The sequence below is a fragment of the Genypterus blacodes genome, unplaced genomic scaffold (genome assembly GCF_046128005.1).
Source record: "Genypterus blacodes isolate CSIRO-AG114 ecotype Tasmania unplaced genomic scaffold, CSIRO-AGI_Gbla_v1 ptg000052l_1, whole genome shotgun sequence".
Classification (NCBI taxonomy): Eukaryota; Metazoa; Chordata; class Actinopteri; order Ophidiiformes; family Ophidiidae; genus Genypterus; species Genypterus blacodes.
Genome location: NW_027466864.1, coordinates 1,622,685 through 1,650,016, shown reverse-complemented (window position 1 = coordinate 1,650,016; position 27,332 = coordinate 1,622,685). Strand labels below are relative to the sequence as shown.

Genomic DNA, 27,332 nt, shown 5'->3' with positions numbered 1-27,332 from the left:
GAAAGATGGAAACCGATGCCCCAATTACATCACATGCACAGAGTAGAGGACAGGAAGTAGGTTAATTGGCAGACTAACAGACCTTCAATGAAGTTGGGCCATGTCCTCTCGTCTGGTTCCTCCAGTGAGTGGTCCCAGTCTTGCTCAGGTGAAGCTCCTTGCACCCTGGCCCCTGGTGTTGCAAATAAAAGTGCCCTTTCTATGGCTATTTCTTCAAGAACATCCAGGTCCAGTTCTTCTTCCTCTTCTTCTTCTTCTCCTGCTGCTTCAGGTTGTATAGATGGAGGTGGCGACTGCCCCGCCACTGCCTCAGGACTAACAACCTGCCTCACCTCTACTATTTCCTCCACCACTACAATCTTCCTCTTCATGGCTGCCTCGTCTAATTCGGGGCTTACAAGCAGGCAGGTGCCACCCAGGTGAGTCTGGGCCTGGTGGACAGCTGTAGGTGTGGCAGTGACAGCGGGTGTGGACTCCTCCAAGTCTCTCTTCTTCTCTCCCTCCGGCTTCAAGGCCTTCGAAACAGAGAGCCCTTTCTCTGTGCTGCGCTCTGCTGCTTGAGTGACTGAAAGTTGTGCAACTCTGGGAGGCTCCTCTTGCTCGACGAAGGGGCCGTCCTGTGCCTCAGCTCCAGCTGCCTCTGCTGGTGCTGCTGACGCTAATTCTCCGGCTGCGGGTGCTTCCCTCACTGTGGAGTATGTTTTCGCTTTCGGAACCTCCCGCTTGATTTTTTCAGCAAAGAGTGCTGTTGGCTCCACCCTCCCTTTGTCTGCAGGGGCCTCAGCGAGCACAGCTGCAGCCTGTCTGATTTCCTCGCTGCACATTCTTTCAGGAGCCATCTTTGGGGAGACATTAGTTTCTGTCAGTTCCGAGGTCGTGACAGGGTGGTCTCTTACTGCCACCTTGGGCGATGATGTAATCTCAGTGGCTGGCAAAGTCTCTGCTTTAGGCAAAGGGACAGGGTTTTTGTTTATGGTGTCTGGTATCAGTGCCTGAGCCTGCTTTTTGCCTTTCCCTTTCCTCCTAGCCTTTGAAGTTTCCTCCACAGCTTTGCCTGTGATTACCGGCACTTTAGCTTCAGTCTCACCTGAAGGTTTCTGAAATTCTGCCGTGTTTTCTTCTTCACGTTTGTGGCTCTCTTGTGTGAGCTTGACTACAGTTGTTCTCTGCACTGTCACCATTTCCACTTTTTTAACAGTTATTACCTCAGATTCTGTCTGGATTTGGGGCTGTGAGGTCATCTGAGGATTTGTGGAGACTTTCTGTTGCGTAACTTTGCTGACAACAGTCTCCTCCACCCTCTCTTTCACTTGTGTCTCACCTGGAACCTCCACCGGGGGCACTGCAGTGTTCACTGTGGTAACTTTAGCATCAATAGGATCTTGCATCACATTCACTTCAAATGTCTCCTTGACTGCTTCGGTGGACACCACCGGCTTACAGGTGGTACTGTCAGGTGGGGGTTTATTGCTCTCCATAGTAACACTAGTAGTAGTAGTAGTAGTAGTCAGTTTGGCAACTTCCTTCACCTTTTTCTTATCAATTTTAGGTTCAAGTGGGGTTTTTACTTCTGCAGCTGGGATTTCTTCCTCATTCATTTTTCCTTTCTTGACCTTATCTTCCTTGGTGACTTGCTTGAGCGGTTTAGAGGTGACAGGGCTAAGGGTGGCTGTGTCAGGGGAGGTTGTGGGTTTTTCCTCAGCAGTCTTATTTGTGATAACTTCCTGGTGCTTGCCTTTACCAGTTGCTGTTTTGGCTGGAGCCGTGACCTCTGCAGGTTGATTTGGTTCCTCTATCACACTTTTCACCACATTCTTCTCTTCTTTGACCTCTGTAGTGAGGAGTGGGGATACAACTGTTTTGCTGGTGATGATTTCACTATGTTTTGCTGGAGCCATGACCTCTGCAGATTGATTTGGTTCATCCATTACACTTTTCACCACAGTCATTTTGGCAAGTTCCTTCACCTTCTTCTTATCCATTTTAGAGTCAGGTGGGGTTTTTACTTCTGCAGCTGTGATTGGTTCCTCGTTCATTTTTCCTTTTTTGATCTTATCTTCCTTGGTGACTTGCTTGAGCAGTTTAGAGGTGACAGGGCTAAGGGTGGCTGTGTCAGGGGAGGTTGTGGGTTTTTCCTCAGCAGTCTTATTTGTGATAACTTCCTGGTGCTTGCCTTTACCAGTTGCTGTTTTAGCTGGAGCCATGACCTCTGCAGGCTGATTTGGTTCCTCTATCACACTTTTCACCACATTCTTCTCTTCTTTGACCTCTGTAGTGAGGAGTGGTGACACAACTGATTTGCTGGTGATTATTTCACCATGTTTTGCTGGAGGCATGAGCTCTGCAGATTGATTTGGTTCATCCATTACACTCTTAAGCACATTCTTCTGTATCAGCTGCTTGTCAATATTTATTCTAACCTCTGAGATACTTTTCTCTGAGGGTGATGGTCCCTTACTCTTTGTGGTGCTTGGTGCTTCTGAGGTCATGGCTGGTGTGGCTTGGCGGGTTGTTTCTGCCACCTCATCATGCTCTTTGTCTGTGGAGGCCTTTTCCATAATCACCACTGGTTCAGCTGGTTCCTCGGCATTAACAATCTTAGCTATGTCAGCCGGTGATTTCTTTTTCTTTCTTTTAGATTTAGAGCCTCCTGCAGTCACTGGTTTGGTTTCAATAACTGTCTCTGTGGTGACAAGATCATCACTGAGCTGAGGAGGAGAAGAGTCCTTTGGCGCTGATATGGGCTCCTGCACAGAGAGCTTAGGGGCTTCATCTGGCAATGAGATTTTTTCATCTTTCTTGACAGGAAGAATGATCTCTTTGTTAGTTTTCTCCTGCTCTGTTGTCATTTCGATCACTGTACGTTCCACTTTTACATCTTTAACAATGGCCACTGGTGCTGAGAGAGTCACTGTACTGATGGCAGCTGCAGTTTCCAGTATTGGGGACTCCTTAATGATGGTCATTGTCACATCTTCCTGAGGCACTTGAGCAGTTTTGGGTTTTGCTGCAGTGTTCACTGGCGTAACTTTAGCATCAATGGAATCTTCCATTACTTTCACGTCAAATGTCTCCTTGACTGCTTCAGTGGACCTCACTGGCCGTGAGGTCATCTGATAATTTGTGGAGCATTTTTGTTGCCTAACTTTGCTGACAATGGTCTCCTCCACCCTCTCTTTCACTTGTGTCTCACCTGGAACCTCCACCGGGAGCACTGCAGTGTTCACTGTTCGAACATTAGCAACAATGGGATCTTGCATCACTTTCGCGCCAAAGGTCTCCTTGACTATTTCAGTAGACATTACTGTCTTACAGGTGGTACTTCCAGCTTTGTTGCTCTCCTGAGTGACAGTTAGTTTGGCAAGTGTGGTTCTTACTTTTGCAGCTGTAATCAGTGCCTCGTTCATTTGTCCTTTGTTGACCTTATCTTCCTTGGTGACTTGGTTGAGAGGTTTAGAGATGACAGGGCTGATAGTGGCTGTATCAGGGAAGATTGTGGCTATTTCCTGAGCAGAACTATTTGTGATGTGAACTTCCTGGTGCTTAACTTTAACAGTTGCTGTGTTAGCTGGAGCCATGACCTCTGCAGGCTGATTTGGTTCCTCCACCACACTTTTCACCACATTCTTCTCTTCTTTGAACTCTGTAGTGAGGAGTGGGGACACAACTGACTTGCTGGTGATGATTTCACTATGTTTTGTGTGAACACGTTCCTCCACTATGGGCTTCTCTTTATTAGATTTGACAGAAGTAGAAATAACCTGAATCTTGGAAGGTGGAGCAGCTTTGGAAGACACAGATTTCAGACTGCGCTGTGAAGACTCCTGGATAAAAGCTCCTTTTTGAACATGGAGGGAACCCAGAGTCTTCCCCTTCTGGACCTCAGAAACTTTTTTCTCCTGTGATGTGATTATCACTGGTTTCTCCTCACTGTTTACATCAGGCTGCTGATGTGAGCCAGCTGCTGAAGGGACTCTTTTCAGACGAAGCTCCTCTGTCATCACTGCTTCATTGCTGAAGACCTTTCCCCAACTGAATAGATTCTCAGGCTGCTCCTCCACTGCCCAGGATGCTTTTGGTCTGACTGATTCAGCAGCCATTGGACGACCCCTGAACTTGGGGGTCCTATCAGAATAGCTCTCTTTTTCTCCAGGCTCCACCATTTTATGGCGGTAACTTTGCCGATCGACCACTGCTTCTTGGCTCTCTGCTTCTCTCCCTCCTGGCTTAGGAACATAAGAAGTAGGTCCTTGAACAGATTGGACCCGTGCAGCACGGTTGGCCATGGCCATGGGTCCAGCTGGTTTCCTTACTCTCTGCAGGGATGCTGGAACAATCTCAGAGGGCAGGCGGAGGTAGTCACGCAGGTAAACAATGCCATCATTGGTGAGGTACCAGTAGAAATGTCTCCAAGCGAATGTCTCCTTCACAAAGCCTTTAGACTTGAGGGAGCCCATGGCACGGATTACTTGTAGGTTGCTCACACCTGTTATCTCAGGATGCTTGGTCTGGGGCCTTTTGTCCTTCTTTGCCACCATAACACCATCTCGAAAGAGGACCTCATAGATGGCCCTCAGGTCCCTGAGGGGCATCAGCATGCCGGCAACCATTGTGCTATATGACAGTACAACTAACAATAACACTAGAGGCACTAAAACAAGATGATATAGATAATCTCACTTTTGTTGTGTTAAAGAATCCAGTGGCAAAACCAGCTGCCACGTGCCTCTCAATTCATTAAGAAAGGAATGAAGAAATCCTTGTAAGCTTACTGTCTCTTCCTTAGGTTCTTGCTCTTCCTTTGATTATTATGAAGAAAAAGAATATTCCTCGGTGAAAACTGACCTAAATAAAGTCAAGAGAGTGCTGTTCCCGCTGCATTCAGCGTGGCTGGGAAATGAACACCCTCCTTTCTGCCGAGATGGCAATGACAGAATGGAAGAGAGGGAGTGTGTGTGTGAGAGAGTGTGAGAGAGAGAGAGAGTGAGGCACACTTCGCTGGCCGGCTCCTCCTACCTTCTCTCAATAATTCCTAGGAAAAATGTCTCGGAAAAAAAACTCAGCAAAGTAAACTCTATGGCAGCAAGAACGAAGGGAAAAACATTTTATAGGGTTTGAAAAGAAAAGCGAAAGAAAACCAGCAATGTCAGATGAGTGGAATTAAACACATATGAAGTGTGTTAAAGCACATGCTAAGTAGGTTTATGACTTTTAAGAAGACGCCCACTAAGCCATCCATACACAAAAGCACTCGCCTTCCTATAGAGTACACACACACAGCTCATAACACACACCATAGCTGGCTGACACACACCCTTTGGCGTGTCACAGACACCGACCTTAGGCGGCGGCTGTGCTAAAGAGAGATTAGTGATAGGACAGAGAGACACCCATTTGGCTTGCATCTAACCTATCCCAGAGAGACACGCTGGGTTGCCTTGTAGTTTATCAACCACAAGCTTTCAAGTTTACACTTATTCTGATCAGGTAGCACTGAATACTACCTCCTTTTACACACAGAGCAAGGTTTTCAGATCTCGTTTCAATCATTTCCGTCAGACAGAAAAGATTTGAAAAGATCAACAACAAGGTCTCGTAAGGTATCTAAAACCCCCGTGAACTCCACAAAAACAACCTAATCCTCCGGGCAACATTCAACAAATTTAACTCTGTTTATATCTGTTTGTTTGGAGGATCACCAAGTCCCCACATGAAGGAAATTACACTCGACAAATCACTGTTCTCCATTGAGGCTCATTAAAATGATGCAACAGGCTGTAAGATGCCCTAAAACTGTGTTAGCGCTTCACCAGCTAACATTAGGATCTTGTACCTCAATTTAGCTGTGAACCCACAATCTCTCCTGAGCGTCTATATAAAGAACAGTGCATTACAGCTAACCTTTTCAGCACTCCCAAGAACATGATATCAGATCACATCTCCCCTCTGTACATCTGTCCCCCGTTCGTCTCTCCGTGTCAGGGAAAATGTCTTGACATGGCTCTTGTCCAGTAACTGACCGACATTGGAAACAGCAAACATAGTTCTTTCATTTAATTCAAGACATTTGTTTCAGAAAAGGAGAACACCGAGTAGACTTTATTGTTGCTGTAGTGATTGCGAAACTACAGTGGCTATGAATGGGTAGCCATGAATTATGCATCCTCCCCCTTGATCGAAACCACACACCATTACACATCTGAACACTGGTGGAAAACTGTTTTTATTTCATTTGCCATGGCAACAGTCACATGAAGTGAGCCAGTGTCTGAGTAAGAGACATATCCGTTTTTGGCGCTGCAGTGGCGCAACAAGCCATAAATATGTTGACCTGGACAGCTGGACTTCACCGTCCAATTTTCACACAACTGTTTGCAAAGTCAGTGTGATCTGCCCCAACGACACAACCTATTAACACACTGTCAAGCTTTCATCAGCAATCAGGTAAACCAAAATGATCTGTGGGGCAAAATTATAGTCTTTACAAAATGTGCTTCCAACCACAGGCAGTCATTAAATATAAAAACATACAATAAAAACCAATACATCCATTCATAAGTTGCTCACCAAAGCATAATGTTCATTTGTCAGTGAGTTTTTAAGCATTGACGTATACATTTAGAAAAGGCTGTCAAAATGGCAATTTGTTTCAAAGGGTAATTCTTGAAGTTCATGTAATCAGTCTAGACAGTGATGCCCGAGGGCTGTCAGAGCTTCTCCCTCCTTTGGCAGACAAACACAGTATGCTATAGGTTATAAGATGATATGCTCTCCTGAAGCTCACTCAAATAAAACTTCAGATTCTCACTCACACAAGGATCATTCACACCTCAAGACTTGGCGGATTACAGTGGAGGAGCAAAGGAATTCTCCATTGTATGGAGGACGGCATTCTTGAGAATTGTGAAACAAATGTTCTATCTTTGACGTGCCACGGTTTGCCTGACAGTAAAGAAGAGGTGGTGGTGGCAGAAAGGAGTGCACAGCTTCTGTGTGCACATCCGCATCTCTGCTTGTGTGACCGGATTTATTAATAGAGAGAAACCGTCATGCAAATTAATAACAAACAAAGCAAATGAACACAGGCGACATGTCAGTCAATCATTTGTACACGTAAGCCTCCCATTAGGGGTAATTATCATCAAGCACGGTACCTTGGTCTCAATACTGCCAATCAATATGATTCCATGCACCGTTTATACACCATGACCTTTAAACTTGAGACTTAACCTTTTCAGACATCCAAATATCAAATATGTCACCTAGAGAAGCCTCATACCACCTTAAACAAATCTGGGCATGAACCTTGTGTGTTGCCCCTGCTACTTTTCACTCTGACACAGCAGCAATTATAGATTTGCGCATGTTAGTGTAGCATTATCACCTACATAAAACAGCGGAAATAGATTTAGTGAAGGGAGGAGGGACGTATGCTCATTATAGAACTAGAACAGGCCAATATCCTTCTGACTATAAACAGACGTTGATGGAGCAGCTAGTCAAAAACAGAAGTTGATGTGATACTGTAATGATTGAGAGACATAAAGGAGTGTTCAGACTTCAGAGGGAAGACTCTTTAAATAAGTTACCCAGTTAGGAGTCTGCCTTTGCTTTAATGATTCAGAACTCCACAATTCCCAGAATAGACTTGATAACTGCCACAATGGCGGCTGGCTATTTGCCCACTGTAAAAGGTCTGGGGCTCTGCGGCCTATTGGACCTGCACACGTGCTCTTCTCTATGATATCCGATCCACTTCCACTTCCAGGGAAAGTAAAGGTCAGCACAATGTTTCTTGACAACTAATGTATTGCCCCCATTAGAGGCAATCCTAAGGAATCTGCAAACTCTAATATCACTACTAAAAGGACACGCGTGAACATGTACATTCAACACCACTAGATTTACTGATGTGCCCTATATACTGTATGTCATGTTATTCCAGTAATTCCGATGTACTATGAGTTGTATAACACATGTGTGTCGGGATTCAGGTTTCACAGCTCTGGAGCAGAGATACAGAAAATTGGCACTCTCATTTCCTTGTAATTGAGCGCAGCTGAAGTGCAACAACTTGTACAGTGTGCTTCAATGAGAACACATTGTTAGCACACACAACATTAACAAGTCTGAAAAATGGCAAAAAAAGATTTCACATGGAAAATAATTTAGTCATTTTCTTAGCAAGGCAAATGATGACTTGCACTTTTGAAGTTGCAATGTCTGCTTCTGCTAAGTTCCAAAAAGCTCCCATGTGATCTTAAATGATAAGCCTGGTTATATTTGGGGGGCTTGTCTCATAGCTGGATATAGAATAGAGAATGACCCCTCAGCAGTGACAGAACTGACACATGAACAGTTGTAACAGAATATAAACTAAACAAAAGAACAGAAGGTTGTAGGTAGCTCAAACTACAGAGTTACAGCTTAAATACGCAGTTCAATTATACGCTTAAAAAATGAAAAAGGATATGATCATCTATTATTCAGTTTTTATATTGCCAAGTGGAGAAAGGGGAAACACTTAAAGTGTAGTGTTGATAGTGCAATGTTTCTGTCTGTATCTCTGCATGAGCACTTTGAAAACCACTAAATGACCATTTTTGCCCAGTTACTCTAAACAGGGGTTAGGAGATCTCACATATATTCTCATAATGCTCTCAAAAGATACCTAATCATTTTCAGCAATCTCTGTCCCCCATTGCAACATGTTGACAGAGATTGCATATGAGGCCTTAAAGCTCATCCTTTCACACCATCCCTAACATGACCTTGAATGATATCTGTATGCGATCATGCAATCAGCAGGGCGAATTAGTGCTCCAACAGCTGGAGAAAGTCGCCTTTGAAAAACAAAAGGAATGGAGCTGCAGCGATTAACCCCTGACACTGTTTGGGCAGTTGAAGAGTGATGATCTAGTAAGAGTACTAAGTACACATTCATGACTGGAAATGGGCTGGTGTGTGAGGGATGAAAACAGAGGATTGAGTGGCAAGAGGAAGAAGTCGTTCAACCAAACACAAACACACAGCAGTTTGTGAAACCACAGAATGGAGACGGACAAAGAAGCACTGTATGTTAAAACTGAACTGTTTAGAAGAGAAGGAGTGTGAGAGGTGTCTCTGGCATTCCATACACTGCTGCAAAAATAAATAATCAACTGTTCTTGGATAAATGAGATTTAAACAAAAGGCAAATTACAGCAGAAGAGAAAATATAGAGGGGGAAGAACAGTAAACACAGTCATTTACTGAAATCAGTCGATCTTTCTGAGCCAATCTAAACCTATGTAGCCTCATATACTGCACGTATATCAGAATACTTATATAAGTCCTCTGCAGCAAGCCAATTTGAACTACACTTAAGTACTGCTTTGTGTTAATTTATAGTTTGTATGTTTCTGTAAGAATGATGAAGTGTCTCCGGAGTGTAGAAAGGGTTACATAATAGTGGGAGTTTTGCTGACGTCACTATAGTAGAATAGCCTACTGTGTGAGGGGAGGTAGAACAGCCAGCCCTTGGCTTTTGCTTGGGGAATATATGCATAAATGCACACTGGAAAATCTATAAACTGAGGTAAAGAAATTGTAGGCCTTGTTTGTGCTCAGAATAGTATGAGTCAGAGTGGGTGGAAAGAAAGGAGTCACAGATTAAACCCTCTTCCCCCTCCTTAATCATCAAAAATAGGATGCAGCACTAAAAAAGTCTCTCTCTCTCTCTCGCTCGCTGTCTCTCTCTGTCTGTCTCTCCGTGAGCTGTCTAACAGGTGGTGGGTGGAGGGGTGGGGGTGGGGGGGGGGGGTCTCTATGTGTTGGTCAGCAGAGCTGCGCCCCCTGCAGCCTCACAGACTGGGACAGGTGTCCCCCACGAGGAGGTGAGTCAGGATAAGCTCAAACTCGTGGGTGGGCAAAACTGTGGGTTACCATAACCAATATTATCAACAGCATCAACCATGACTCAATCACTCACTAATTCAAATCCATACCTAGTCATTTTAGAGATGAAAGAACATTTTTTCAACGCTGTGCATACTGTTCACAAAGCAACTTTATATTATTTTGCCACTCTGTCATAAAAGGAATAGAAGTCATCTTATGGTGAAACATTAATTCAAACAGCCAGAGACTACAAAACTTTTTTGCTGTAAACAAGTTCCAGACGTGAGATCTGGACAGAGAATTTAAAACAGCCTTTGTCTCTTTGCCTCTCTGAGTAGTTTATTCCAGTACAGCTCAGCAGCAGCCAGAGGGGAAATCAGCATGCTAGGGATGTAATAGACCATTTGGGATTTAGGAACTATTGTAGCACAAAAGGGATTCGTGTTGAAGTACAACTCAAATTTAACCCTTCAAATCCCCAAAATCATCAATCAGAGGTACATAAAGTCATGGAAGTAAGAGCTAGTAAGCAAGAACTGGTAAATATGATTATCAGATATGACCAATGCCATGAAACATGTATCCATAGCGCCAGTCCGACGTTTGTTGCTTACCTTTTTTAGGGCTGAGCCAGAATCGATCTCCAAGGGGGTCTCCAGTGTCCCTGCTGTGTGGATCTGACATGCTACACAAAGGTCTGAGTGCCTCGAACACTATACAACACCACGCTTAACTTTCACCGGCAAAATCCCACTGCCACTGCTGCGACTACTTTTCACCCATATGAGACCCACTGGCTGTCCAGCAGATCAACATGGCTTGCAAGATGGGACTAAAAAGAACAGAACAGGAGTGGACGGAACATTCACTGTAGGGGGGGCGGGGGGGTAATGGTGAGAAAAGAACAAGGGATTCTTTTCATGTATTCCACATAAATGCAACGCTCCATCGGAACCATAAATCTGAGGTCTTGCCAAGCTGGACACATCCTCTCTGCTGCCCTGGATACACTGCCACATATCCCATACATCTCAAGCTGCCCACGCTTTGTAACTGGGTGACACACACAGGATGCCTTGTTTGAGAAAACTCACAAATTACAGCCCTGGTGCTTAAAATAAAGGAAGGACATCCAGATAAAAGACAGGACAGTTAAACAAGATAGAGACAAACAACAAAGTGAGTCCAGTGGCCAACCTACAGTATGTACAGGCTGGACAGCAAACAGCACCATCGAACAGTACACTCAATATCAACTCTGGTGTCTTACATACTTATTCTGAGTGATTTATGGTGAGTGATTAAGCCTTTTGTGAGCTTTTTAAGAACCGTGAGTTCATCTTAGAGCTGGAGACAGGTATTAGGGAACAAAAGAGTTCCAGTGAAACAGTACCAACCAGTGGAGAACATGCCTCCAGTCCAAATTCCATCTCGTGCAAATAAAATGATGTAACCGAGTGAAGAGGTATGAGCTCCCAGGTAACAGCTAAAACTGAGGATTTGCAAGTTGTGTTTGGCGTGCTTCCAAATACAGTTGGCCCTGAGGGGGGGGGGGGAGACCAAAACCTCAAGTTAAAACTAAAATGAGCTGACAGACTCTTTGTACAAACTAATTTGATGGGTGCTGAACTTGTCAAAACACGAGCCTGTTTTCTTTTCATTCTCATGGTTATGTTAATCTCTGTTCTGGCCCTTTCCTTAGACCATGAAGTTTTAAACCCTCGCCCTCTGAAATGAAAACTGAGTCATCCGTCAGTTGATACAGATATGATTTAAATGGTGCCATGTCACTTTCAGACACGATGACATGTGACTTACGTGATGATGCGTTACATCTTCTGTGGTTGTGATGTAGACAAAGACTGAACATCATGCTTGTATTTTGCACAAATTAAACTTTTCATTAAACTTCAACTGTCTCACACATCAATACAAAGCATCAACTCAAATGCACGTAGGTTATGCATCATTACGCCCATTTTACAGGGTCAAATGCATCAAATTTGTCTCTTAATAAATATATTTCCCAAGACATACTTTAAATCATATCATTCAGCGTACTAATATTTCCTGTACTAAATCAATATTGTCATTTGCCATTCATCTGTGCTGAAATGAAAGCAGGCCCTCACAAAATGGAGTAACGATTTGGATAGAAAGGCGGGTATAAAATGGCCGTTGTGTGAGCCAGGTGTGGGGGTGGCAGCCAAAAAGGACTGGCCTGTCTGTGCCACACACACACACACCCACGCCATGAAAAGGCAGCAGTCACTCATTCTTCCTCTGCCCTGTGCTTACATGATCCAGGTGCTTAGAGGAAAGCAGGGCAAGAGGAGAAAGAGCAGGACCGGCATAAAGAAAAGAGAGCAAGAGTGTTTCACGATTGAAACGTGTAACAATGAAACAAAGTCACGCTGCTGAAATGAAAACAGAAAAAAAATCGTTTGAATATCTGCTCGATGAGTCAGCGACTACAAAACCAAACATGGGTGTGGTCAGGCTTGGCTTCAGCAAAGCAACCCACAGGTTCAGCAAATGCCATGTGCTCTGCGTAGCTCAGGGACACAAGGACTGGGGTTAGTGTAACCACGGGCAACCAACCGTCCAACAACAAAACTTGACACAGGATCCGAGCTCTGGCCTTCCTGACTGGCTGTCACAGTGTGCGGACTTTGCATTGTAACCTGAAGAGGGTGTGTTTTATTTTTAGATGGACATCCTGACAATCAGGTGTTGTGTATCTAATAAAATACAAACACAACACAGGTGCCCCCTCTCCCACGCCGACACACACACACACACACACACACACACACACACACACACACACACACACACACACACACACACACACACACACACACACACACACACACACACACACACACACACACACACACACACACACACACACACACACACACACACACACACACACACACAAACAAAGGTGATTTATGATCCACATTCCCATAAAACTCCTTCCATCTGGAGAGAATGAATCAGTTGCATTCTTTCCTCAGTGTGAGTGAGTGGAGCATGGGGAGAGAAAAAATGAGCAGCGCCTTTCACAGAAGATAGACATGCAGTAAGTTAGTGTGTTTGTGGCTGCAGAAAGAAAAGGCCTATTCTCCCACAGCTTTAGAGTCTAGTTACAGTGGTGCCTCGGTGTCATTGTTATATGTAACTTTCATAAACTGGCTTTCACCGAGCAGAACCACCAACAGGAGGGCTCTTGTAACTCCACTCTCCGCTCTAATAAAACAACAGCATTATGGGGACAATGGCTTCAATTCTCTGCTCACTTTTGTAAACATGACAGATGAGATTGCAGAAAATGCTCACGTTGGAAAATGAATCCAAAAATGCCAACAGTGCAACGGGTGTTTTCATGTTATCGTATGAGGAAACACAAGCATTTCCTGAAGGCCTGTCATTCCATCGCTGAGAGGTGAGAGTGGAGCTCCTCCCCAGATGCTTTAACAGACAGGTATAAAGTGAAACACATCCAGACAGCCCTCACCAAAGTCTTGGAACAGACATTTATTTGCACGGTGTGTTTTTCTCAAGGCAAAACTCTTCTAATGTTACTTATGCGATCCAATATTTAAAACACAGTGTGGGAATATCAAGGCCCAACGCTCTATTTGCAGAAATAATAGCTCATAGGTGACTTAACACAGCCTGTGGGAGAACATTTCAATGCTCTATCAAACAGGTTTTCATGCTTAGGAACTGACTACTAGTCGTTCTAGTCGTCATCATCACTCCTCTACAGAAGGAAGTAATTACTGGAGTCTAAATCATTACAAATTGTACCCAACCTGTCCTTTCATGCAACCATAGGTGGGTTTCAGCACAAAGGGAATTTAAAGCTCTGGCACTCGTGTCAAGCTACCACTCATGTTGCCTGACTCTGCAACAATAAGTGATAATAGTGGGTAACACAGGTACAGTGCATCACCCAGATCATGCAGCAAGATATGAGAGTTAAGTGCTTTGGAAGTTCGCATTTTTCCCTGTTATGTTTTAATTAACCCCATAGGGTTTTTGTTTCCTCATGCAGCATTGTCTCCGAGACTGGCTGGAGTCCAGGACATGAAGGCTTGAGAAATAGAATCCACACCCAGCCCTATTCTGCCCCTGAAGAAATAAAAAGTGGTAGGTGTTAACGGTGTGATGATTACCGTGCTCGTTGTATAGTACAATGAAACCGCACATTAACAACTCACTCACATAAAGAGTGTAACAGGTATTTCAGTTGATCCGGTCTTCTTTGACATATCTATGGTGACAGTCAACCCCACCTATACCTGCGGTGTCAGCAGTGCAGCAGGAGATGGAATTTTGTTTTCTTCTTTGCCTGTAGCTGATAAGCATGACTGAACTCCAACCCTATCCTGTTTTCCATTGTGACACCTACATTAAAAATACTCCTGCCTTAAAGAGAGAATACTAGTCAGAACAATAGGCAGCCTCCAGTCCAACTTACTGTAATATAAACAGCAAGTAAACCAACAATGAACAATAGGGGCTCGTTTTCTACACCACTGTACTGCACTGCAATGCATGTGATTTTTATTATTACTTTAATGTGATTAGGCATGAAAAACTCCTATGTGGGAGACCATTAGAGTTACAGCCTTGGGAAAAGTATGTTAACAGTTGTTCTTTAGAGAGTGTGGCCCCAATTGGGACAAAACAGTGGAGTCAACAGCCTCTCGGGTTACGGCTCCCTTGACTTTCCTTTAACTTCCTATGGTGCGCTGCAGCAAAATAAACAAAACTACATTACAGAGCTTGTGAAGGACGTAAAGTAATGAATCTGTGATTAAATGCAATGCTACACAACAATCTGCAACCAGTTCTGCTTCAATTATCTTTGCAAAAGAGAAAGAAATGCATATCTTAGTATGCAGTGCTTAGAATTCGTATGTAGTAACGTTTTCTACAGTTAGGTAGTCACAGCATTCTGCCTAAAGCATGGAGGGACATTAGAGATGTGATGTGGATATCAAATTAGTAAAACAGCAGTGTCTGTGGAAGAGACGAGTAAACCAGTTGGTGTACCTTTCACAATGATTTTCTTTGCTTTGTAAATGTGACAGAGTATCCATGCAGGTGTGACCTGATCACTGAATGAATAATCACCCTTGGGGAGATGAAATAAGAACCAGTGTGTGCTGAAAAAGCTAAGGGTGTGAGACATCTGGCCAAAAATGGCCAAACACCACTACCACAAACGTCTGATTAAAATGTGAAAATATGTAATTTCAGCACTGAAGGACGATGCATGTTCTTGTTATTCTTGCTTCAGAGTTACTGAACAACCATAAATTGCCCCTCCCTTTCCCCTGAAAATCCCATATCTGTCTGTTTATCACTTTATGGCCTTTCTCCTCTTATCAACCCTTTTTACGATGCTTGATACCAGGCCCCAGCATGAACACAAACACAACACGGCCCCAGTGAACAGGCAGTGGACTCACACTCAAAAGGCCTGTTTTATGTCCATGGCCTGAAGTTACTACTGCAACGTAAGCAAGGTAGTGAGGTGACCTGCTGCATTATGGGGGTTAGACCACACCCGCGTGTTACAGCCACGCCGTGGGTTTGCCCTCAGTGGGAGTAAAACATTCCACGGTTACTTCAGAAGACTTATGGGCAAGTCATGACTCATCCCCTCAGTTGCACGAGAACTGTGGTTATTTCAAAACAGCATAAAACACGAGAACAGTGATAATGAAGGCATGTGGATTGTGGGAGTATTAAAGCCTGTGTCTGTCTTTGCATGCCTGTTTATGGCCTGGCAAGCATACCTGAGATCTGTAAAAACTCTACCTGCAATTACAAAATAGTCAAGTTGATTAATCAGCAAGGTTGTGACAAAGATCTGTACACAACTAAATCCATTAATCCTCTCTGCTTACCCCCTCCTGAGATACAAAATAGATCAGGATAGTTGCAAACTGCATTACCACTGAGTCAGGCAAGGCACAAACATTGGTTATAAGTGAACCTCTGTTTTTTTTGTGTGTGTGCGTCTGTTCTCCCAGGAGGCTAGATTGTGTAATTTAATCAGAGTACTTATTGGTTGTGACAGCTTCAGAGGTTCCAGACCATCTTCATACAGCAATGAAACAACAGAGACACTCACCTGAAAAAGAACAGAGAGACAGAGGAAAACACATTAGTGCTGTAACAGTAAAAAGAAAGTGAAATACAGTTTGTAGTCTGCGACATCATTGTGCAAAACAAAGGTGGGATGGTATGTTCTCAGAAACAATTGTGACACGTACCGCTTTGACACTACTGAATGAGTTATAACTTTAATTGTTTTCTTTATGCACAGTCAAACTGTAGACGGTAATACAACCGGTCTTCCATGTGTGTTACATTAGAAGTGCATTGTAAGAACGCATAAGGCCTCTGAAAGGTCCAAAGACTTTCCCTCCATCTGCTGGAACACTCGGGTTTCATTGGTTCTGAGTTACACCTTCAGGCATTTTTATTGCTCCACGTTAAATGTGATTCATGCACACAGGGAGAGGAGATGTTGATCTTAGGGTTGATCTTGTAAAATTTACTGCGAGGAGGATTACACCAGATAAATAGCTCTAAGTAGGATGACACACCCTTAGCTCTTTTGAAGTCTCTAGAGGCAAAGTCATGTTAACTAGCTGATATCACCATCTGCTGGACAAAAAGAACAAAAACAAGTTCGGTGTTCTGAGCATAGCAGCACTTAAGAATTCAGATACATGTGAACGTAGTTTAAAAACAAGTGGTTGATTGATAATATCTCCTAGTTAAAAGTAAATTGTAATGTATGTATTTTGAATGGCAAATTATAGGAGTATTTTAAATGTACTTTGACTTTGTGCTGCTATCGTTGCTAATGTATTTGTTTTATTCCAGATAATGTATTGTCTTGATAGGAAGTGTTACTCAAGATTGATGAGGAATTTACAATTTCAATATCTATCAATATTCTGTTTTTGCATCTGTGATATTTGCTTTTACTTATATTACAACGGTACACACTCATGCACTGTTTGTCATAAAGTGATGCAGTATGTCTAACATGACGTGTTCAGATATGTTTGTGTTAAATCGTTAATAGTGAGAGTTAAACTCATATGTACTCATAAGTATATGTATGTTAAGCCACGACATTACTACTAGTCTCACTCTGAATCTGTATGTTAAATATGTTTGAAGTAAATGACTTGAAAATCAAACGTAATGGTCTTTAAGCATCACTTAAATTAATCTTTATTTTTAAACATGGCTCCAGACGTCTGAAGACTATTTCAAATGAAAGGCTTAAAGTTTACGGCTGCCCATTTAGGCGGGGTCATCCCACTCTGCCCCTCACATTTACCACCCACATCGCCCCTGCTACTGTTTTACACATAAGCACCAACACAGATGCTTGTGTTACATACGAGTACTTTATACCCTTCACCAGCCCTGCTAGTGTTTCTGCTACGTAAGCAACAGTGTGTTAAATCATCACCTTATGACACTGACAGGTCGAGAGATATTGCACTTTAAAATAAGGCCTGTCTAGTATTTTCAACAGCTGACTGTTACTGCATAACTGTTTATGATGAATATCCGTGGTAAATATTTTATGACTACATTACGATCGTTTCGCAATGTAATGCTAGAATGTCTTCTGAAGTGGCAGGTTTAAAAGTTCAATGTGTCTAAATAATGGTTTGTCCAAAACTAATTCTGACAAATCGCTAAACTATAAATCAGAATTTTGTTTTATGGCTCACATTAAACTACAGTAAGTGTATTTGATCGAAAATGCCCTCATTAAATCATAAAATTGTCCGAATCCAATCTCTCGTAAACTAGCTCAAGTAGACAGCACTTAACTCAGGTCTAGGAATAACTGAGCGCAAGGAAAACTGCTTCAAGAGGTCAGATATTATCAAATAGATCAACCACAAAACAACAGGATGTGAGAGGGAGTGCAACAGAAGTCCAATTCTTGTCTGGAACATCCTATGCTCACATTTTCTGGATGGACAGTCTACTGCCACATGTTGACAAATTAAGAAAAGTGTGATCAGGGTAGCATGAGTTCTTCAACCCAACTTGCTTTGATCAAACTCTATCCAAGGAAAATATAATGGAAACCTGCTCTAATGAAAATAGACACAAAGTAGAATAAATGAAAACTCAGGCGTATTCATTTATGAAACCTTCTCATCAATCCATGCCTTTTTATTCAATTTCACCAAGGGCCCCGTGGGAGGACATGGACCCTGCTCCTGTTCCTTTAAAAGCTGCTTCATCCAACAACAGCAATAATCCATCATGTAAATTTTTGCTGTATTTGGCATTTTTTCCTATTGTGGTGCTGGAACAGTGATCACTGCCAGAACGACAAACTCCAAGCAACCAAACAGGCAGACAGACACACAGTGCAGCACTTCTTCTCATTCTGTGGGAGGTCTTTGAATCGTGCTGCAGCCTGATGGAGGCTCAGTGGGATTTTTTCCATCTGAAGTGACAGCAAAAGGCTTTTCAGTGAAAGAAGTCATCCCTGCCTGTGAGAGTCAGCACAGCAGTGTCACACTCAGCAGATAACACAGAGGGTGAAATACTGTACAGGCTGCTGAAACAGGGACAGAACCTGACAAATCACTGAGCCTGGTCCAGACAGGACAGTAAATCTCTGCAGGAACATGTGACCACAGTCAGCATCCAGCCAGTCCTGCACTGAAACCCCAAACATTCCATCTGTCTTTTAAGCAGAGGCATGAGATCAGAGGTCAGTGTTGACCCTTTGGCCTATCCTAAAACATGGGATCACAGATAAGACACCAATGTGAGTGATCATGTGTCTTTGGTAGGCCATCATTTCTGAGATACATTGACACAGTTCCTATCAGATCACTTGCACAAGAGACTCAGTGTAGACTAAATTCTCTATCTCTATAGATGGACTAGCACTGGTGCTGCTAGAAAACCTGCAGGAAACCCCCCCCCGTCCACCCTAATGTGATGCAACTGTGCTAAATCATTATTTTTGGAATTTAATGAGTAAAACAGCACACCAATATCTCCCATAACTAAAAACCTCACCCACTCAACAACACAACATTATTATATACATCATATACTATTAAAACACATGGGAATGGTGTGCATTGTTACATAATATATTATTTAGAGTTGATGACACAAAACTTGGAGTGTTCTTTACAATGGTGAACTCCGTTATTACCAGCATGCAATCATTTGTCCTGTGTTCTCTGCAAGCACAGACAGAACAAGCAAGCAGACTACAAATGATATATGACCCACTGACCAACCGACTTATCTACCGATTACTGCTTATCTATGTTTCTTCATATTCGTTGATCTCTCTAATTCCATCACATATAGTTCTTAATCATGAATATACATGAAACATTAGTCCATGTTCTCAGTCAATGTGTCTCAACCATACAGGTTCATTTGTTATCAATCATCCCAGATCATTCATTGTTTTCCATTTACAAATACCTCATCTAAACATCCTATCCAACGATACCATTTAGTTCACCCTTGCCCCCATACGTACACATTACGGCTGACAATAGTCACTAACTAATGATTACAACTGGCAAATTTGAGCCCGACAGGCATGCAGAAACCAGAGTAGTCCAAGTAATTATCTAAAGAATCATTGATTGGGCTGCATTGCCATGGATTTCTAACAAACCCTTACATTTTAAGAAGCATGAGACAATTTCTCGAAAGTCCCAATCAAGTCCCAATCCAAACCTTTATCGCAAACCATCAACAGGCAAAACCAGAAAGGTGTCATTCAGTGTGAGCACTCATAAATATATATACTCAGCTGAGGTGTACAGTGTTAGATTGCATTTTGCAGACTTTGGTCGAACAGAAGAGATGATTCAAACATGCAGCACGAGCTATCACAGATACACAAAGATCTGCTGCACATTAATCAGATCTATTAACTGCAGCACAATGTCAGAGTGGTTGGACTAAATATGAGAATTACATTTTAATACAATGCAGTCTCACAAAACAGCACCACAAACTATGGCCACAACAGCTGAATGAATACCTCTCTGGCACAATGTCAACAAACGTGAACATAATCATGTTCACAAAGGTCAGATTTATAGCAAGGCTCCTTTATTGGATTGGACAGGTGTGTCTAATAAAGTGACCAACAGTGTATGTTTGTCTGACAATGTCTCTAATTTTATGCCCGTAAATGTCTTAAATTCAATCTCACTCCGACAGATCGCTTCTTACACCTCTGCACTACTTCTTTTTTTGCCGACACAACCATGGCACATAATATATTGCGGTTTGTGAAATTGGCCAATAATCAAACACCTCCGCCACCACAGATTCCGACTCGCACCTGTTACGTGTTTTCTGCTCTGTCACAGTTTGACCCCATGCTCAATCCCACCCCCAGCCCGGAATCTCTCTCTGCTGTCTGCGCTCTACCTGTATCAAGTTCACCACTCGGCTCTCTACCTGTCTGCTCTCTACTTTCAGCCTCTCTGTTGTTCAGTTATGCGTGACAATGTGTCTTACCTTTGGTCGAGTAGTAGCACTCCATGTAGAACATTTAGAATAATTTAGTTAGACCTTTGGAACAGCAAAACACCGCAGGAACTCCGTCCTTTGCGTTAGATCTCAGTTTGTCCAGCAGGAACTTTTACTTTCTTCACTATCTCTGTTCTTTCTGCGCTCTCCCTTTCAAACACGTCACACTGTGTAGATCAACAGAATAGGAGTCTCCCCCCTCCTTCACAGGTCAGAGCCGCCCTCTATAATAATACCTCTGTGTGTGTGTGGAGCTCTGAAGTGTTTGAAAAGGATCTAAAATTTCAGAGCAGCAACAAAGGCTGCTTGTGTAAAGTTGAAGAGGAACAAAGCATAAGAAATGATAAAAGGGTAATAAAAGCTAAATCTGATGCAAACAATCTTCTGTCTGTATGACAGAATGAGGGAAAGTTTAAAGCCACACTTTGGTCATATCAAAGTAATTGTCAGACTTCTGAGCCACAGGCAATATTTTCACACAGCTTTCTGAGATAAAGGAGACAAAGCCATTTTCACTGTCTTACGTATAATGGAGGAGAGGAAACACGTAAACACAGAGAGATGTCAGTTATGATCAACGAGACAGCAATGACGTTGACCGCGGCTGGGCTGTGGCATGTAAATGCATTGGTCAGGTGCCAGGTAGCCTCAGTGACATTGCGCAGGCGCTTTTGAAGGACAGGGAGAATTGGCATTGTTTTAATATACACTCACTGTGCAGGAGAGGCTGTGTGTGTCGGAGGTGAAATAGAATCAAAGTCATACAGTACAGTATATGGTTGCAACCAGGTTATCAATTTCAAACGTGTAGCAGCAGATTCTGGGCGGAAGCAGGTGGATGCAGTGAATAGATTATATTCTGTATGAGTTGTACAATAAATGCCAGCTGCAGTTATATTATATGGCTGTGCAGAACAAAAGCAGGAGTGCCAGTGTTTGAATGCAGCAGTCAGTGCAAAGTGTTAATGATTAACTGTGTATTCTTTAATAGCAGCACAGAACCGCCCACATTAAGGAGATGCATGCTGAGCTTTATGGAAAGCAGTGAAAATACTTCTATTGCACATGAAAGTTTGGACGTGAGTCAAATGAGCTTTTCTGTGTTCCCTAAGTCCTCTTTGAGACCGCTCATGCCTCCAAAAGCCAAAAGTTCAGACATTGAGTGTTGAGGGGAAAAATCAACAATTCAGCACACCCACATAATAAAAGACAAGACACTATCTCAAGTATATTTCCTTTGAATCATTTTCGAGAAGCTACTCGGATGTGTGCATCTTGTTAAAAGTCCACACTCGGGATTGGCTGTTATGATAATGATTAATGCAGACGGGTAAAAATCCCTGTTTTGTTGGGTGCTGCACTCTTTTACTGCCAAACACTAAACCGCATCCAGGTATCTGTGATATTTCAAGGAGATGAGCACAAATAATTTCTCCCCAAGTGTACAAATCATGTAAGGAGTATTTTGGCACACACACACACACACACACACACACACACACACACACACACACACACACACACACACACACACACACACACACACACACACACACACACACACACACACACACACACACACACACACACACACACACACACACACTTTCCACCTCCTAAATCTGAGGAAGTGAATCGTCTATATGAATTATTTTCCTTGGCTTCTCTTTGTCATGAGGGAAACCCTCAACTTAAGTTCCAGCTGTGGAGGGGGATCAGCCCAGCTATAATGTCAGGTCTACCCCTGGGTCCCACCATCCCCAAAAATATCTCAGAGATTGTACCCATGATGCATTTCCCGGCCAGGATGTTATGATAATGACTGTTTGTCAGAGGAACTTGAAGGAAACCAAACATACAGAGGTGCAACACTACTATGGGTATAATGGGACAAACAGTGCCGATGTGACGTCCAAATGGAGACTCCGGATGGTTGAGTCAAGGTTGTTGTACCACAGCCTGACAGATAAGCAGTGAAAGGAATTTGATGGAATTCCCATGTAGAAGAATGGGAGGAAAGCATGGAAGATCTACTCCCGAGTCAGCAATAGCAAGAGTCACGTCAGCCGTTCATCTTCTTCAGTAGACCACACAGAATCCAGCTGACTGCTACTGTGTGGTTACGATGGATCTTTCCCCCCAGAACGCTCTGTTTCTCCTTGAAGACACACATTTGATATTTCACAGTAGATTTTCCAACTTAACATAAACTGCATCTTTACATTGAAATGTGCCCGACAACATTTATGTTCTACAGTTTCGGATGCACATCAGCAACAATGAGTGAGTCATTGCCATTTCACACAGACTGCCATGGGAAGATTAAACAATGGTGTGTTTTCCCATGGATGGATGCATAGCAGGGAGACACACACACACACACACACACACACACACACACACACACACACACACACACACACACACACACACACACACACACACACACACACACACACACACACACACACACACACACACACACACACACACACACACACACACACACACGCAGTATGAAGTGTGATCCTGTCCAGTGTGAGGGCCTAAAACTGATCATTCCATGAGATTCAAAGTTCAAAAGTAAATCTTAAATAAACAGTCCAAAAAATGTTCCTCTAATTAACCCAAGTTCCATTCCAATCCTCTGACATGCAGATTTGCTCCAGTGTTTTAATCCCATTTTTGGCATTTTTGGCTGCTTCCTTTCTCTGATCAAAGACTAAATTCTTGAGGTTAAACTATCATTACTTGCTTCCCAATGCAGCACACTTGGGTTACATTCATTTTATTCGAGCTACTGTATTACTAAATAAGCAAACATTTTCATTACCAACACAAAGGCTGCAAAGGAGCTTCGACAGCACAAACAGCACACTGGAATGTCATCTAACATCAACAGTGGCTATTGAAGCAGCTACGACTTCCCGAGTCCTTAAAAACCTCTCGCAAACTTTTCCTTCCTGTCTTTGTTGCCTCTGTTTCTCCCATTGTTTGAAGAGAAACTGAGACATGAGACACTTTAGCAGCTCATACAAGAAACCCCAAATAACAGAAGAGCACCTGGTAAATGTAATTTTACACGGTACCTGAAAAAGAGCAGTGCTTGTAAAACTAAAGGGATGATATCAAATATAGAATAACAAAAGAAGTTGGTGAAAGGCATATATGTGTCACACACCAATCTAGATTTTGTGGATTACAGCACAGAACAGGAAGAGGGTGCAAAGGTAGAAGATGGCAGAAAATTCTGCCGATACAAAGTAGACTTTGGCCTCAACTTTGAGACTCACACACATACACATTAGCGATGAATTTAATCAAGATTGCAATCCCAAGTCATTTCCAGGCCAGATGGGACTCATGATGCCCCCGGCGTATTCTGTGTCTGCCTTGTGGTCTCCTCCCAGTTGGGTGTGTTTGGAATACTCCCAAGGAAGTGAGGCATCCAAGGAGGCATTTTGAACAGATGCTCCAACAAATCATAACGTAAAATTTTATAAAATTACATTTCAAATCTGTTCCGACTACTAAAAGTGAGAATTTTATACCTTGTTCTATAGAGTATAATAGTAAAATGAACGACTGCAGAAAATGTGACAGATTCAACATTCACATGACGCAAATGTATATGCAACACACACAGATGCGTCCACGCCACTAAGAAGGGCCGCGGTGCAAGTAAACACAGTGAAGACTTCTCACTCTGTTGTCAAATGAAGGTGCATTCATCATCATCTCATTCTGTGGCGCCGCCTCACGTCTGGCAGCCAAAGCGGAGCTGAACCCATCCTGAATGCAAACAGCGTTCCCTGTAATCAGCAAACTGGTGATAACGGGAGCGTCCAGTTTGTTGTTGGCTCTGCTCGTCGTTCACCTGAATGCACCATGACGGCAGCACACAGCGGCGACGACATCAAAGAGTGACAGACAGAACAACTTGTGATTATGGGAGAATAATACCTATGACACCTTCTGCCCCTTCAAGATTTCACACAGCTCCTCGTGTGTTTTAATGGGACAACATAAAGCCAAAAGAAGCCACAGAAAAAAATTCCAGGGATGGTGTGACAAAACAAGCAGAGTGAAGGTAGTTATTTGAGGTAAACAACCAGACGAAGAACGAAAATAGGTTCTTCAACGCTTTGTGTAAAGGACAAATATGTTCCACAACCAACACAACAAAACAGAATGTTGGAGGGACGAACCAACCTAAACTAGGCCTATGCTCACCAGAACCAACCATTATGTGCAATAGGTGGTGAGACAACTTAAGGTCTAATTTTGTTCCTGTGTTTGACACTCACTAACTTCCATGGGGTTTAGCCGCTCATTAGCCCCACTGCTGAGCCCTAAGACTCAGGATACCTCCTCTGCTTTACCTTTGACACTGGCCGTCCTGCTCAGGAAACAGAGGTAAAGTAAACTATGACAGGAGGAAATAGAGGCTACAAAAGTGTGGCCTCCAAATAGGAAACAAGGATACAGTCAGGCAGGTTGGTGACAGACTGGACTGAATTCCTTGGCTTAGGCAGGGAAATTAAGGCAGGAAAAGAGAGGTAAGGGTTGGGGAAGTACAACAAACATGCCAGGGAATTCCCTCATACCAACTGGGAGATTTAGATCCTGAATAATTCTGTGTGTGTGTGTGTGTGTGTGTGTGTGTGTGTGTGTGTGTGTGTGTGTGTGTGTGTGTGTGTGTGTATTATAAATATCTGATCCATGAATAGTTGGAAGAGGAATATCTTATTTTGCCTCAATATAGCAGCTAACTTGCTGTCTAAGGTAGATTCCAATTTGTCCCAAAGACACTGGAAGGCAAGACAAACACTTTACTATGAACATTTACTGCACATTAAGAGACATGTCCTTAGACAGGAGGAGAGGCTACAGACATCAGGATCACACCCTGTGTCTCACTTTGTGAACTGCTGCTTAATGACAGATGCCATACTAAATCGATTTAGATGAGCTGTGACCTTGTGGCCAGGAACATTTTCATATATACAAATATTCTATTTTCTATCGAAGTCTCCAAAGGACAATTGCGATCACACCCACTTTCATAATGGTTTCTAAACATCAGTTGCCTGGGAGGTTTCTAAGAGAACTCTCTGCCATATAGAAACAAACTGGACCAATAGAAAGGAGGGTTTGGCACCACAGATGTTTTGACAATTAAAAGTTCACAAAACACACAGCATTTGGTAAGTTGTGACACTTGGGTCGCATGTAACTCCGTAAAGGCACAGTTTATGATGAGCATAAACTCAAAGGTAACATAATCACATGTATTATGGGACTCAATCCATCATCTGAAATGTGCAGGAGACAGAAGCAATATATCAAACCACACCCATAACAGAATGGACAGTGTGGAATCCAGAATCCAGTCATTGGTACATGAGCCAGCTGTTAAACTGCTGTAATTGTCATGCAGCAGGGTGTAAGGCTACAGCCGGGTGCAACGTCGCTCATCTGAATAGACACTGTAGCTTTCTGGAGTTTTCTGTCATACGGTAAAATAGGGGGAAGCTGCCAAGGATTTTATATGGTTGCACTCAGGAAGCGCAACTGAGACTTAAATCGATTGGGGCAAGAGGGGAGATCACATTAATTACACACACTACAGGCTTCTTCCTGGCAACATATCATGTGATTGCACTGCCCACCTTGCATTACCTCATGATCCTGGCCTGTTGGCTGCACTGTGGTGATGCAGAGAGTGCATGCATGACCTCTTCATCAAAAAAGATGTATGGACGATGACACTAAGAATATTACACCACATTCCCAATATGATGAAGCTGCAGATTGAGAGGTTTGATGAATGAGGACACCAACTAAGTTGCTCTCTGCATAGGCCACAGGGTGCTTTGTTCAGATTCTTCACTATGGTGAGACCCAATAAATGTTTTCCTATTAGTGTGAGTGTGTGAAGGCTCACACACACTGTCTACGGAGTGGAAAAGGGCATGAAAGTCAGTGACACTGATGTAATTACATTAAGATTTATTCTGGAACATCATCTGATGCTCTATCAGTGCAATGTCCTCTAATACAATTGTCCTTAGTCATGTATTGTTTCTATCATGGTGGGTTACTCTTCCTCTATGTCCCCAGTACTTAGACACAGAGACTTTCTATACAATGTGCTGTCAATAACAAACTCAGCACATCGGATGGCAAAAGCACATACATACATACAGTAGGTAGGTAAGGTAGTTCTGGGATGTGTGTGATTCATTCATCCACAGTATTATTAGATCATTGGATTACTTCCTCCTGTCACCCTGACACACCAGCACCACCTCCTATCACATCTGAGGAGCACTGGTCTGTCAGTCCATCAGGATCAACCTCATGAGATCACGTTGTTTGCTTTGCTCTGTGAATGTGTGCTGTCTGTACACACAAGACAGCAGACATGTGAGCATTAACATCCAGCACATGTGTACATACTGTACTACATGGCAGCCTAGGAGTTTAAGACTGTCTGTTCTCCCTCCCATCGTCATATAGGGCCAACCAATGACACTTTGATTGACACCTTTCTATAGTGAATTCTTTTAGGTTGTCAGGGTTATCCCTCAAATGTTTAATATCATTTTATTGTCTTCCAGGGAACTGCACTACAAAAGGCTCTTCACAGTTTACAATAGTCATGACATTCTTAGCATTCTCCTTGTAGGAGACTCTTCACACACCGAATGAAAATGACATTGGTGAGAAGCCACACGCGTACAACTGGTTTTGGTGAGTAAAACCTGACAGGTCGCATGCTGAAGTGACACAGGTGCTTGACACAGTGAGGGCATGAAACTGGTGGGTAGCAAACAGTGCAAAACTGATAACAA

The 27,332-nt window shown here is 43.0% G+C and overlaps 1 protein-coding gene across 9 annotated transcripts in view; it reads right to left on the bottom strand.

Annotated features, from left to right (window-relative positions):
• The window catches only part of LOC143000832 (plectin-like), a 106,233-nt gene that overhangs the window by 54,320 nt on the left and 24,581 nt on the right, over positions 1-27,332 (bottom strand). For 2 of the 9 annotated variants that reach the window (XM_076150267.1, XM_076150268.1), the window contains exons 1-2: positions 2,250-4,957; positions 83-2,168 (exon numbers count right to left, since the gene is read on the bottom strand). The exons of 5 other annotated variants lie outside the window; for them this stretch is intronic. In XM_076150267.1, coding sequence (XP_076006382.1) covers positions 83-2,168; positions 2,250-4,610 — 4,447 coding nt within the window. In that variant the 5' untranslated portion in view covers positions 4,611-4,957. Of the gene's footprint in view, positions 1-82; positions 2,169-2,249; positions 4,958-27,332 lie in introns of those variants that run through there. 2 more of the 9 variants (XM_076150269.1, XM_076150270.1) reach the window with 2 other exon arrangements.